At 38.0% G+C, this 13,337-nt stretch overlaps 1 protein-coding gene across 39 annotated transcripts in view; it reads right to left on the reverse strand.

Moving 5' to 3' along the window:
- DLG2 (discs large MAGUK scaffold protein 2) overlaps positions 1-13,337 on the reverse strand; it is a 986,702-nt gene that overhangs the window by 296,721 nt on the left and 676,644 nt on the right. For all 39 annotated transcript variants that reach the window (XM_086882226.1, XM_086882222.1, XM_086882228.1 and 36 more), the window contains one exon: positions 2,675-2,844. In XM_086882226.1, the coding sequence (XP_086738352.1) occupies positions 2,675-2,844 (170 nt within the window). The remainder of the gene's footprint in view (positions 1-2,674; positions 2,845-13,337) is intronic.

Consider the following 13,337-nt stretch of genomic DNA (forward strand, 5'->3'; position numbering starts at 1 on the left):
GGGGATCTGCATTCAAAAGGGACCTCCTGGCAGCACACAACCATGCCTTTCCCCCATCACATGCCCAAAGCCATTGCCAGACAATGCTTATTTAATAACTAATGTTTAAAATACATTCACCAAATTAATCAATGTCTTTTATATGGTGGTTGCTAGCTACAAAAATTAACGTCCATTAAAAATACCCAGCTGACCTCTGTGGACTAACAGCTTGTAAAAGCCCTCATCCTGAATATCTCAGATGAAATTAAAAGGACCTCTACATATAAAGCCTTGCAAATTTCCTTCTTTACCAACATCAAGAGCTGAAAGATATCATCTACTATACACAGACAGGCAAGTTAGGGATCTCTGAGTTTACCTGGTATTATGGAAGCCAAGACTTGCTTTCATGTGGTAAATTCTCAAGGCAATAAGGAACAAACTCAGTAAATGCTGGGTTGTATACTGACAGAGACAGGAAAAGAATTGAAAAGATACTTGCTACTCTGAGTTTTGTATGGAACAACTTTCTTGGCTGAAAACCAGAGTTACTTTCTTTATTAATTTTGTGAGTAGGAAAGAAGGAATGGAGTGGAAGTTACCATGCTGGTTTTCAGATCCTGCTCTGGACACCCAAACATCCCAATTTAACTCTGAGAATAAAGAAACACTGTTTATAGAAATACCAAGTAGTTTTTACATTGCATTGTAATGGTATGAAAGACCGGTTCACAGATAAATCACCTGAAATGTGAGGGGATAAGGATGACAGGACTGAATATAGCCAAGAGTCACAGGTTTTTTTCTCAAATTCTGCTAAGAGTTTGATGCATCTCAACAGATAATTCTTTCATGGAAGATTTTGAAAAAAATCAATGGAAAAATACCCTAGATATTAAAAATAGTATTGATAAGGTTTTCATCCTAACTATAAATTATTTATTTTCTTAATTTTGCTTTTTTATCTGTGGAATACAGAAAGCCTAATATAGCATGCTTCCTAAATGATGAAGGTAAAACCCCTAACTTTTGCAGAAAACTATACCATCAACTTATTTTTTTATCCAAGTTTCCAGCTAACTTGTTTCTATAAAAGTGAAAATATAAAAAATATATTCAACTTGACAATAAAATTCATTATTTATAGCACTTATCTGTAGTAAACCTCATATAAGAGTATTGATGCAAAATTGTATTTTCAGCAGTAAGCAGCAAAAGTTCTTCAGCTTGCCCTAAAAGGCACTTTTTTGGTATCCATTCTGTTTTATGAAAGTAACTGTAAAAAGAAATAGTATGAGGCATACACTCAAACACGATGCAAACCCGTTATTAGATAACGATTGCCTCTCTTTTCCTTTTCTATAATGTAGCAAAAATTTGGTCATGGTAAATAATTTTTACTGTTTCTTCACGACCAGAAAGGATATGTTAGTTTCTTTAGCCTTAGGTCTCTCAAAATTACTATCATATCACACACTTAATTTAATGCCAAATCTTTATAAACACTGCCTGCACTTCTACTCTGAATTCACAAAATACAATTAGAAATGCTTTTCTATTAGAACAACAATCCAGCATTGTAATTGACCACAAGAATCCAGACTTTAGGAGATTTACTATCAGATGCATGTTTAAATATATCTTACTCCTCTCCAAAAGCAGAGCATAATGAATACACTGCAGTGACAAAGATTGCACTGTTTTCAGTATTGCACTGTCTTTGTTGAGTATTAGAGTATTAATCTCAACAATATGTCTCAATATATTAAATATACTCCACTACTGGTATAAAAAAACCCTATAAAGAAGCATACTATAATAGTCACATGAGGGGACATGTCAGGGAGAACACTGAAAAAGCACTTATTATTCACTATAGATAAAACAAGGAGAGTAATCTCATGTGCACTGCATATATTAAGATAAATGTAACTGTCTTCATTTCACATATATATATATATATATCTCAAAGACCTGCTTATGAAACAGCTAGTATGAATTAAAAAAAAACCAAAAAACGCTATTCATTCTATTCACCTGTACCATGAAAATATGCATTTTCTTTGTCCAGAAATTAGCTATGAAGAAAAATGCTAAAAGGAATTTAGATTTTTGTCTGTAACCAGAAGGTTCTGCTGGGAGCAATAAAACTCATTTAGACTAGTGAAGGTTTTGTGCTAGATTTCTACATAATTTTGTTGAGGAATAAAATAAAATAAAATAAAATTCTTCTATGGATCTGGGTAAGTTGATATTGTCTTCATGTTCCCAAGATAATTAGAAAAAAATGTCATGAAAGCAGAGAGGGCAAGATGGATAATCAAAAAGCCTTCTGAAAAGAGTAAGAATTCAGAAACTCCACATTGAACAGCACCTTAAATGAAAGCCAAAGGTCTGAGTAAAGGAACTTTAGAGGTAGGGTATGTGCTGCCACATACTATCTTTGTGTCTCTTTAGAAAGTAACGAGACATCACTGCAGTAATCAAAGGAAGCAAACCACAACTCCTTGAAGTCCTCTATATTTCAGGAAGAGCCGTAACCATGAATTCAGGTTCTACCAGCCTAAATGAACTCCATTTCAGTATTTGACAGGTCAACCAGCTAGCAAATCCACAAGGTCAGATGCCACTTAAGCTACAAGAGAGGTTGAACACCGAGTTTAAAATGGACATCTTTTAATTTGTTATCTACCTTTCGGTCCCTTGAACAACTTGATCTCTACGACGGTCTCCAGTATAGGTCTTCTTCGCCGGACGTACAAGCGCACTATGGAACCAGCCTCCTTCAGGGCCTCCACGGCTTTGCTGTGTGACACTTCGGACACGTCAACCTCGTTCACTCGCAAGATGCAATCGTTGACCCTGCGAGGAAAACAAAGAACCGTAGGTACTAAATGCTTCCGCTGTTACTTTGGACCAAACAAAGTTTTGTCAGCAGTGCTGTAGAATGAAGAATATTTCACTGGGCATCACGGAATTGTGGAATATGATGAGCTGGAAGGATCATCAAGTCCAAGTCTGCCAGATGACAGACTTACTGCAATCTGCTTCACAAGCAATGAGACAGAGCTTCAGTCCTTCCAAAAGGCATACCTGATTCAAACTGGAGTCCACCCAATCACTCACACCTACCATCCTCCTTCATACATTTGGGTTACATGCACTATAGTCATAGAAATCAGTAATAACTTGTCATTACAGACTTCATTAAAACAGTTTTGACTACACAATGTAATTGATTTAAAACACTCATGCTGCATGCTATTTCTACAGACCATAATAAGGACAACTATGGTTGCTCTTAAGGAAATCTCATAGTGTGATACAAAAGCTGTCATAGTAAAAATGCTGTCCTACAAAAAGCAGACAATTTAAAAGAGAATGCTTGGTGCTAAATAATTTACTCAAGTTAAATTCTTTATGTTTTCAACACTGACTGTAGACTACAAGATCTGCTGTATGGTAATCACATTTTTTTTTTATTAGAATACAAACACAATTCCCTCATAGTCTTACTTTGAGCATTTACTACATCTGAGGATGAACATATAATCACCCTCAATATCTGTGTTAGATGGAGCTGCATTCTCCTTATCTGAAAGACTTGTCCTAGTTGGAAAGGAAATCTACAACTTTCAAGCAGTAAAATCCATCTCCAAGCAGCGGGCTGATGACTTAACTACTAGGCCATCCTTTCTTTGCAAATGAGGACAAGTGAAAAGAGCAAATTCCAAAGAACTAGATTAATTGAGACTGTATTGCTCTTGTGCAGTACATTTTTTGTGAGATGCCTCTAAGTATTCTGGGTACAGAAAAAAAAGGCATATTGTAAATGAATGTGTTCTTCTGCATGTCTGAAAGGACAATCAGCAAAGCAAATATGGGTTGCTAAAAATATTCCTATTTCTGCTTTGTTTCTATACATAAAAATCAACTATCAAATGTTACTCTTTACAGCAAAAGAACACTTGATCTGGGTATTGGTCAGGAGTCATAGCACATGGAGGGAGAATGAAACTTTACCTAAGTTTATAAAAACTCTGAGAACTTAGGATGGTTTTTGTCATGTTCTTGTGCTGCTGCATTTGTTTAAAACAAACCCAAATCAAAATGACAAAAAGAACACAGTTATTTGAAACTGGTCAGACTTGTAAAGGACACAAAGCTGATGCTTCCCTTCTGAGAAAAAGTACTATATCACAAGGTTTTCAGATATCATTCAAAGGTCTGGTTTGGTGATTTACTCCAATGCCAGAAGTTTCCATGTTTGGGAAGGGCTTTAAGCAACCTGGTCTGATGGAAAGTGTCAGTGTCCAAGGCTGGGAATGATGGAACTGAAGGATCTTTAAGGTCCCTTCCAACCCAAAACAAGCTATGCTTATGTGATTCTGTGCCTTTCCATACCTGTAGGCTTTTTTCTCCCTCATTAGGAGGTTAATTTTTCATTTTTTTTAATAAATAAATAAAATATTTAAGAACATACATGCACATGCTGAAACAATATAAACCTAAAAGGGTAGTAGCAAAAACAGTCAAGCCCCATTTAAGAAAATTCTTTCAGATTATTAAGTGCATGGTCTTATCCCTTAGGGATAAAATTATTCTGCCCTTGCAAGCAGCCTTCAATGCATTTTTCTGGCTTTACAGTCACATGCCAAGTATGTGGCAAAATTTTATTTTTGTGATTTCTTTTCCCACTTATGGGTGGATATGCCCTATACCTGTAAGTTAGTTTCAGATGGTGACAGGCCTGTGCCCAGGGGAAGATCTGATTTATAATCCAAGATAGCTGAAGTCCAACAGAAAAGATCCTAGCAGTTTCACCAGTACATACAGTAATTGCATTGTTATATAATCATGCAATCAGAGAAAGGTTTGGGCTGGGAGGGACTTCATACAACTCAGCTTTTTGGGCTGCCAGTGCACATTACCAGGCCATGTTGACTTCTGATCCATCAATATCTCCAAGTTGTTCTCCTCAGGTCTGCTCTTAAATATTATGCATACACCTAAATTTATTCAGGTCTGTAGGATCCCCCACACAGGTAACAAATTAGAATGAGCTAGGCAGCTTTTCAGATGGCACACTGGCTCATCTAAGTTTGTTAACATAATGGACATATTCTACAGAATTTTGTAGTATAAATTCAGTATGAAGGACCCAGATGGTTAAATATAGAACACATCCAAACCAGTTACAACTGATAAAAACTGTAAGAGATCTTTTGTTGCTAAGGGGAAAAGTCAGGGACTCCGGTTTACTGATACTTGTTGCTATCCTCAAAGCTGGTAAGGGCTTGTATTAAGGAAAAGTCCCCTTCTTTTAAGGGCTTAAACTTCACTATATTCATTTGAGTTTTACTGTTCTCAAGAAACTGTGCAGACATCCTTGAGAAGCTGATAAACGATTCAGTCAACTTGCAAGTGAAGAAGACAAGTACAATCCCTAGGCATTTACTGGACAAATAGTAGGTGACAACTGGTAATGATCATTCTGTTCCCTTGTTCTGTGCAATATGGTGCCTTGGAGGGAAACCCAAAGCAGCACAGTGTGGCAGCTAAGAGCCTCAGAATACCAAATGGTCCTGCCAACACACATTAGCCCACTTGCAGCTCCATAACAAAGCTAACTGGAACCAACTATAGAATCAAGAACAAGGGAATCATCTGTACTCCGTGGATCAACACCATGACACTAAATCCTGTAGTAATCCACAGGTTCTAGTTATCATCCAGACACCTCCAGCTAAGTCATATTAGTGGGACAAGGCTGCGTTTCAAAAGTAGAGTTACCATGCTTTCCATTGCAGAATGGCCAGCATTTGTAGATTCTTTCTAACCAAAGCTAACTGCTTTGTTTTTTTAGTGCCTCCTCAGAAAAACTCAAATTGATATGGACTTTTTTTACTCTTCAATCAGGAAATAGAAATAAAGGTAAAAATAGTTATAATGGGAGAGTGAGTGCAAAACTATGGAATATATCAGGTAGATGTATGCCTCCATATATCATTATGGAGATATCAGGCTACAAAAGTAAGACAAAGGATCACTGAACTTTATCCTTTGCTCCTTTGTCTAACCTTTTTAGCCTAAGTTTCCCTACAAAACTCCTGATATTTTCTTTCTTCCAGAACTTGCAAGAGCCCAGCACCTTAAGCAAGAACACAAGATTTTAGTTTGCAAGCTGAAAGGATGATGATGATGATTATTATTATTATTATTATATTTTTTTCAATAGGTTAGAGAATAATTATAATTACATTATTTGACCCTAAGAGAATATGTCTAGTCCATTAGTTAGAGAAGAATTACTGCCCCCTATTTATTTTTTTTTTAGTTCTATACATACCCTTTCTGTGCCATAATAACTAGAATTCACAGCACATGAGGTAAAAAATCTACATACTGATACTGAATCATATAACTTCCTTCCAAGAGGATTTTTTTTTGTTTGTTTAAATTTCCACTATGAATTCAGAATAAAGGCTATCACATTTACTACAACAGTCCTCAGATCTGTCTTTAAAATCACAGAATACAGAGCTAACACTAAATGCCAATGACATGTATGCACCTTAGGGCATAGTTTCCTTATGTATAATGATCCTTAGAGACATGATCTAATTTCTGTAGCAAATTCATGTATACTCTTAGACCCCTTCCTGACATTGTAAAGTAGTATAAAACTACTTTGATGTCTATTTCAAAAACAAAGAGATAAAACTTATCAGTGGAAGAAAATTCCTGTCTGTCTATGGAAGATGGAGGGGAACTAGTGCTTATAAAAATGTCTGATGAAGGTAACAGCCAATCCTAACTTGAAATTTTACACTTATGTGATTTATAATGAAATTTCAAATATCTCATGGCTACTACTGAAAACACTACTTGATAAAACTTATGATGGTGGGGAGGGATTTGTACCTTACAAATGACACAGCTGAATTTGAACTGAACTTAGTAATCATTTGAAATCCTAGGACTGATTTTGAAAGAAACATGTGGAGATATTGGTGCAATAAAATAGTAAACCCAACTGTATTTAACATGAAGGCACTATTTGAAGTACTGAATGTAACCTATGCTTCTAACAAGAACAGTATTATCTTTCATTCTGAGGAAAATAAATAAGGACTAAACCCACAATGTTTCATTTCTGAGAGAAAAACATCATCCTTCAAACCTCCGAATCAATGGCATTAATCTATTGCAATTAATTAAATTCAATAAAATATAAGCATTTCCCCAATAATGCTGGCCTGGTTCCATCCCAACGTTTCATGTGCAAACTCTACCAGGTTCTTCTCTCATAGTCTGAAAATGTAGGATTAAAACCTCACCTGCATCCCACTTCCTTTGTCTCCTGTTTACAGTCTAAATAAGCTTTCCAGAGGAGAGTCTACACCTTCTTGGCTCATCTCAAACAGGGACCAGCCCTCATTGCAGCCCCCAGGCATACTCAGCACAAACACTGGATAACCAAACAAAGCAGTCTCCTGCCTGTTCCTGGCTGCACTCGCCCTTGCAGCAAGTCTTCAGAAGAAAGAGTTGAAAGGCAAACACCTCAACCGAGCACAAAGGCAGCTGTGTCTGTGTGTGTGTGCAGAGACAGGAACTAACTCCCTCACAGCATTTGCTTAAGTTGATTCACCTGGGCAGATGGTTTCTCCCCTTGCACTGGCAAACCAGTTTCAGTGTGTTGGCCCTGGGAGACCAAAGGCTGGTGCATGGCTGAGCTAACTAGTCTTGCTGAAAAGCAGGGTGTGCTTGTGCAAGCCTAATGCAGTGCTTCTGCAGCCTCACAACTCCTATCAGCAACTGAACAATTATCATCCCAGAGACTGAAATTAAAAAAAAAAAAAAAATCTTATAAAATGTTTCTCACTTAAGTATATGTGCAATATAATGGAAACCCAGTCTATCCTATAGCAAGCCACCTCCATTCAACTCATAGCCTCCAAACCCCATAAGGTTTTGGAAAGCAACCTGAAATTGTGTTGGTTATCCCCACAGTTCACTCCTTTGAATTTTTTCAGTATTTTGGGCATAGAAAATAACCACTTACCCTTCCAAGTAAAAGCCATCTGTAGTGGATTCCTGCCTAAATGGCAGAAGGTGAGAGATGTGGAAGAGCATCAGCAAAAGCCTGCCCGTGCAGATCCAGCTCATTCCCTCTAGAGCAGGGCAGTCTCAGTCACTTTTCTCATTCCCATATCCAAGGACACGCTAGCACTAAGTCCTACTTCTTGTCCTCCCAAAGTTTGCATGAGAAATAAAGTACAAATTAAATTTCTCTTTTTGTATACCAAGAGTCTAGTGATGGTTTTGGAGGCAAAAGTGCCTGCTATAATGCAGTCAAGAATTTCAGATCACATCCAGGGAGGCTATTAAGTCCAACAGAAGACTTAGAGATTTATTTCACTTCCAGAACAGAGACCAGAGCTCTGATTTTCAGGAAATAAGTCAGATTTCAGACAATACTTCTGAATTTCAGAATATGTTATTGCCTGAAATGTCTGTGTTTCTATTCCCTGTTACAGACATGACCTTGCTGAGACCTGAGACACAACCAGCACAGCCACAGAACAGCCGTAAGACATTTACATTGCTTGTCCTTTGCTACTGCTACTATTGTTGCCCGCAGATTTTTTTTTTTAAACAGCCTCTTAATGAAATGCCAGTGTATTAAAGGGTTTGCATAACAGTCACAGAATTTAAAACCCAAGTGACTGGTTACAACATCAGTAAGAATATTAGCAGAGCACTTCCTTATCATATACGGTGTCTCTTTATCCCTCTCCTTGTGTTTCATTTATGACTCTAAGTTCTGTTATTGAAGTTGTAAGTCAGAAACAGACAGCATACTACACTATATAATTAGAAATGGAAAAGTCCCTGCAGCCTTTAGACTCTAAGAAGAAAATATATTTAGAAGCTTAGATATGTTCCTATTCACACAGTTTCAATAGAGGATGCATCAGCATTTCCGTTCTCTTAATCTCTTTTTTTTTTCTTAAAGGCCTTAAACTCAGCTGTAAGGCTACACTCCAGATGCAAAATTGGCTAAAAAGCAGTTTGTTTATTGTTTAAAGGCCTTAGGATCCTTTCTACATTCTATTCTGTTTCTGAGAACTTTCTGGACAAATCTGTGGCTCTCTCTGAGTTAATGCTTACTGCCATCTCAAAAAGATGCTTTTTTTCTTTTAGGTGGAATGTCTTTGGGATGCCTTTATCTCAGGGTGTCTTGTTTTCGGAGTGCATACATATGTATACACACACCCCCACAACCCCATCTTGGCTGAAAATATTCCCCAACCTAATATCTGGAATCTGACCCCAAAGACACATCATATTACATCAAACTTGGCACAGTGAAATCCCATGCAGAGACATCCAAGCCAGCTCAGACACTGACAGAGTAGATCTAAAGTAGAAAACCAGCCAGATCAATATCTTCCATATGTCTACAGCCTGTCCACAGGTAAATGGCAGTATTAATGCAGCTCTGCAATGCTGAGCTCATTTAGCACTACCTTGAGCTTCCACACATTCTGACATGTAGTGATTGATTTCAAGAGGGGAACATTAGTGGCTCCCAACAGGAACAGGAACAGAAGAGAGAGCAGCCACAAACCTTTAGTGCAAAACCTTGTGCAGCAGATTAAAACCTTGGCCCCTGGCAGCAGGACTGCTGCAGGTGCACACTGAGGCAGCAAGGCAAGGCAGCCAGCAAGGAGATCTGCACTGGAGCTGCCCTGCTGAACCTTCTGACCACATCCCAAACACCCAGTGGCTCACACAGAGATACAGCCCTTGGCCTAATGGAAACAGTGCTACCCCTATGGCCAGAATGATCCAGCTAGGGGGAAGCTCGGAGCTAAAATTGTGGAATAAGGTGTTCACTCATCTAAAAGATAAAAGCTACATGAAGTTATAAACCAGACCACGATTCCATCTAGCCTGGGGTTTCTTTCCAACTGTGGCCTGCAGCAGATGGTAAAAGAAAAATATTAACACAGTGTTTTATCCAGAATACATTTTCAGCTGCTGGACTTCCCTGAGCCAAAAATACTTTTTTCTTTTTTCCATTTAATATCCCTGGATAATTTTTTTTACACAAATTTAACGTTTTTCAAAACTCATGTAAATTCAACATGCCCAGTATTTTTTTATCAATGAATCTCACAGCTTTGCTACCAGTTAAAAAATTCTCCTTGTGGTTATTTCAATCTGCTATTTATTAGTTTCATATGATGTCCCCAAATCTTTTTGTTAGGAGAGCAAACATAAGTCCTCTGGTCATCACAATTTTTCATCCTATAAGGCCCTGCTAGACAAGCTCTTCAAGCCAAAGGCATATAGATGAACTACCAGTAATGCTGATTTAATTTCAGAGATGGAAACACCACCACTCAGCTTTCTGTATATCTGAATGCCTCTTGGCTGCAACGCCTACAGACTTACAACTGAACTCTGAAATAAAATGGAAAGTTAAGGTCAATTTTTTTTATCCTTTTTTCTTGACAAAAATGCTGAACAAATTTTCCAAAAAAAAAAGAAAAAAAAAAAAGGAACAATCTAATAAACTCTGAATGAAAACAAAATTAAATAAGCTAAAAGATTAGGCATTCAGAGAAACAAAAAATCAAAACAATCTGCTGTCTCCAACGTCATCTCAGAAAAACACTTTCATTGCCTCTGTTTCCATCACTGAACCTGTTGCACTTTGTATAACATAATGCTCTTAGATTGCAGTGTTATTATCCCATTTCTCAGGGAGCATCCTCAATAGCAAGATGGCAGAAATTCTGCCTGCTGCTTTGACTTGATGAAATTTTTTCATACATTACAGAAATTTACAAGAGCACACAATGGTCACCTCTGGGGGGAATGGGTTTACACCAAAAGAGTATAGATTTGGATTAGATACTGAGAAGACCCTTTGGAGACACCCTTTATTCTAGGGGTGGTGAGGTGCAGATAGCCCTGAGAAGCAGTGGATGCCCCACCCCTGGAAGTGTTCAAGGCTAGGTTGGATGGGGCACTGAGCAACTTGGTCTAGTGCAGGTGTCCCTGTCCATGGCAGGGGACTTGGAACTATTGGTCCTTCCAACTCAAACCATCCAAAGATTCTATATGATGAACTCTAACAACCAAAGTAACATATGCAGGTCCATGTAAGATTGCTGCTGAGAAGTCCTCAGGACATCTATAAAGAAGAGATCCTGGTCCCCCAGAGCCACTCCCTGGCTTTCAAAACACCACACTCACGGCAAGGTTACTCTGGCCCAAATAACCTTTCCCTGTCTTAGAGGAAGTGAAAGAACATTGAGAGGAAAGAATAAAAATACATTGATTTAATAGTCCCTGCAGTTTACTGGTCTGATTTCTCCTCTGGAAGCTGGAGCCTCACGTTCCCCACAGAGAGAAGGACAGTGAATGCAAGTTCCCCCGGAGATGATTTTGTCACTACTTTTGTGAATGAAGGCAGCCCTGATTTTCTCTTTCTCTTTGGCACATAAAAGCAATTTGGACCTAATTTTGTACCAAAAAAAATGTTTGCTCAGCTTCAGTATAATAGTCTTCTTAGACCTGGAATTTGAAGATAGCAAAATTTACTCAGTGATGCAGCCCAGCACTCCACTGAGAAATGATCTCAAGGGCAATGGAGACATAAAAAATAGGTTATTTAAATTATTACAAGCCAAATAAAGAAACAGTGTAATTTAAGTATGTTGACACATGCACTGAAAACTTTTAAAAATGTACTGCTACCAAATGCACTAAGTATTTGTATTTAAATAATTGATTAAAAAAAAAAAAGGACTTGGCTAGGAGATTCAAGGCAAGTTTTAGCTGTAGGAATGAATTTGTTACCAAAATGTCAAAACTAATACGATGCTATGAGCATTCGTATAATTTAAGAAACTTCAGCTTCAAATAATAATAATTCTTAAGAAAATGATGATAATAATAGTGTCACATTATTGATTTCTAAATCAATATTAATTTTAAAATTTGGTACAATATTGACTTGGTATTATTTCAAATCTACTCATAAAGGCAGAATGCAGAATAGTCAATAATATTCAGGTGCTAAAAATGTCAGTAAATTTTAAATCAGCTCCAAATGTAATTCTTTGAATCCTTGCCTCTGAAAAAAAAACCAAAACAAAACAAAAAAACCAAAAAAAAACAACCCACATAGATAAAATTTCTCATATATGTACTTGATGACTGAGCCAACAACACTAAAAAGAAGTACCATTCTTTGTGTGTCTGATAAAAATAAGAGAGGTTAAAAACGTTTCACATACAAGCCCCATGCAGCACAAGGTGAGAAGCAAAAGCCCACTCAGTCTGATGCCTCCCAGAAGAGCTCAATCTCCTTACGCACACTTTGAGCATGGGGAGTAGTTATTAACTAATGGTAGCTCATCTCACAGGGTGTAGCTATATGGGCTTGAGGGAGGAGCAGCTGACACCCTTTCAATTTGCACACAGACTCAAGCATAAACTTCTAGAATAGAAGTCAGGTTTACATCTACCACAGGAGGACCTCTTCTTTCATCATTTATTTTCCTTTTTCACAAACATCCTGAAAGCAGAATGATATCCTGTCACTCTATAATGATTTTAGGAGGTACAGATGTTCTAAATCATTTATGAAATTTTCTGTGCCATCAAGCTCAGTTATGCTTGGCCAGAATAACTCAAGGCAAATTAACTCTCTTGCTAGGTAAGCCACACCTGTGGTAATTTAGTACAGAGTTTATGATCTTACACTTCCCACATTATTCATTTTAAAATGTCCTCTGCATAATTAGCATCCTCTTCAAACAGAGTTTGGGACTGAAATACACAAACACACGTCAAAGTAAAGCTGCTGGGTTGGAAATAAACCAGACACACAAGTATAGAAGACAAAGCAAAACAATTGTCCGAACACAGAAGATCATTTTGCACTTTGCAGACCTGATTCCCACCTCAACTTACTGGAAATGAAGCACAACTTTACTAAAAGCAAAAGATTTGCAGCAGTGCATCACAGACACACGCACAAGGAGACTCAGGCCAGCAGCTCCACCAGATAATGCCTGCAGATGCTGCCCAGCCAGCAGCCACGGCCTGAGTGCCTGGCCAGCCACTGCCCAAAGGCCAGTCAGACACTGCCCAGCCAGCAGCCCCAGCCAGCCCACAGCTGTTTAAATGTCTGTGCTGGATGGCGAGTTCATGGCAGCAAGGGGATGGCAGAGGAAGCATGGGCAGGACAGGGCAGGGGGCATGCAAAAGGTGGGCAGGATGCTGGGACTGGTAAGCGTTCTCTTAAATGGGCTCAAAAATGTATCAAACTT

This window comes from Cyanistes caeruleus, chromosome 3 (assembly GCF_971803275.1).
Source record: "Cyanistes caeruleus chromosome 3, bCyaCae1.hap1.1, whole genome shotgun sequence".
Taxonomy (NCBI): domain Eukaryota; kingdom Metazoa; phylum Chordata; class Aves; order Passeriformes; family Paridae; genus Cyanistes; species Cyanistes caeruleus.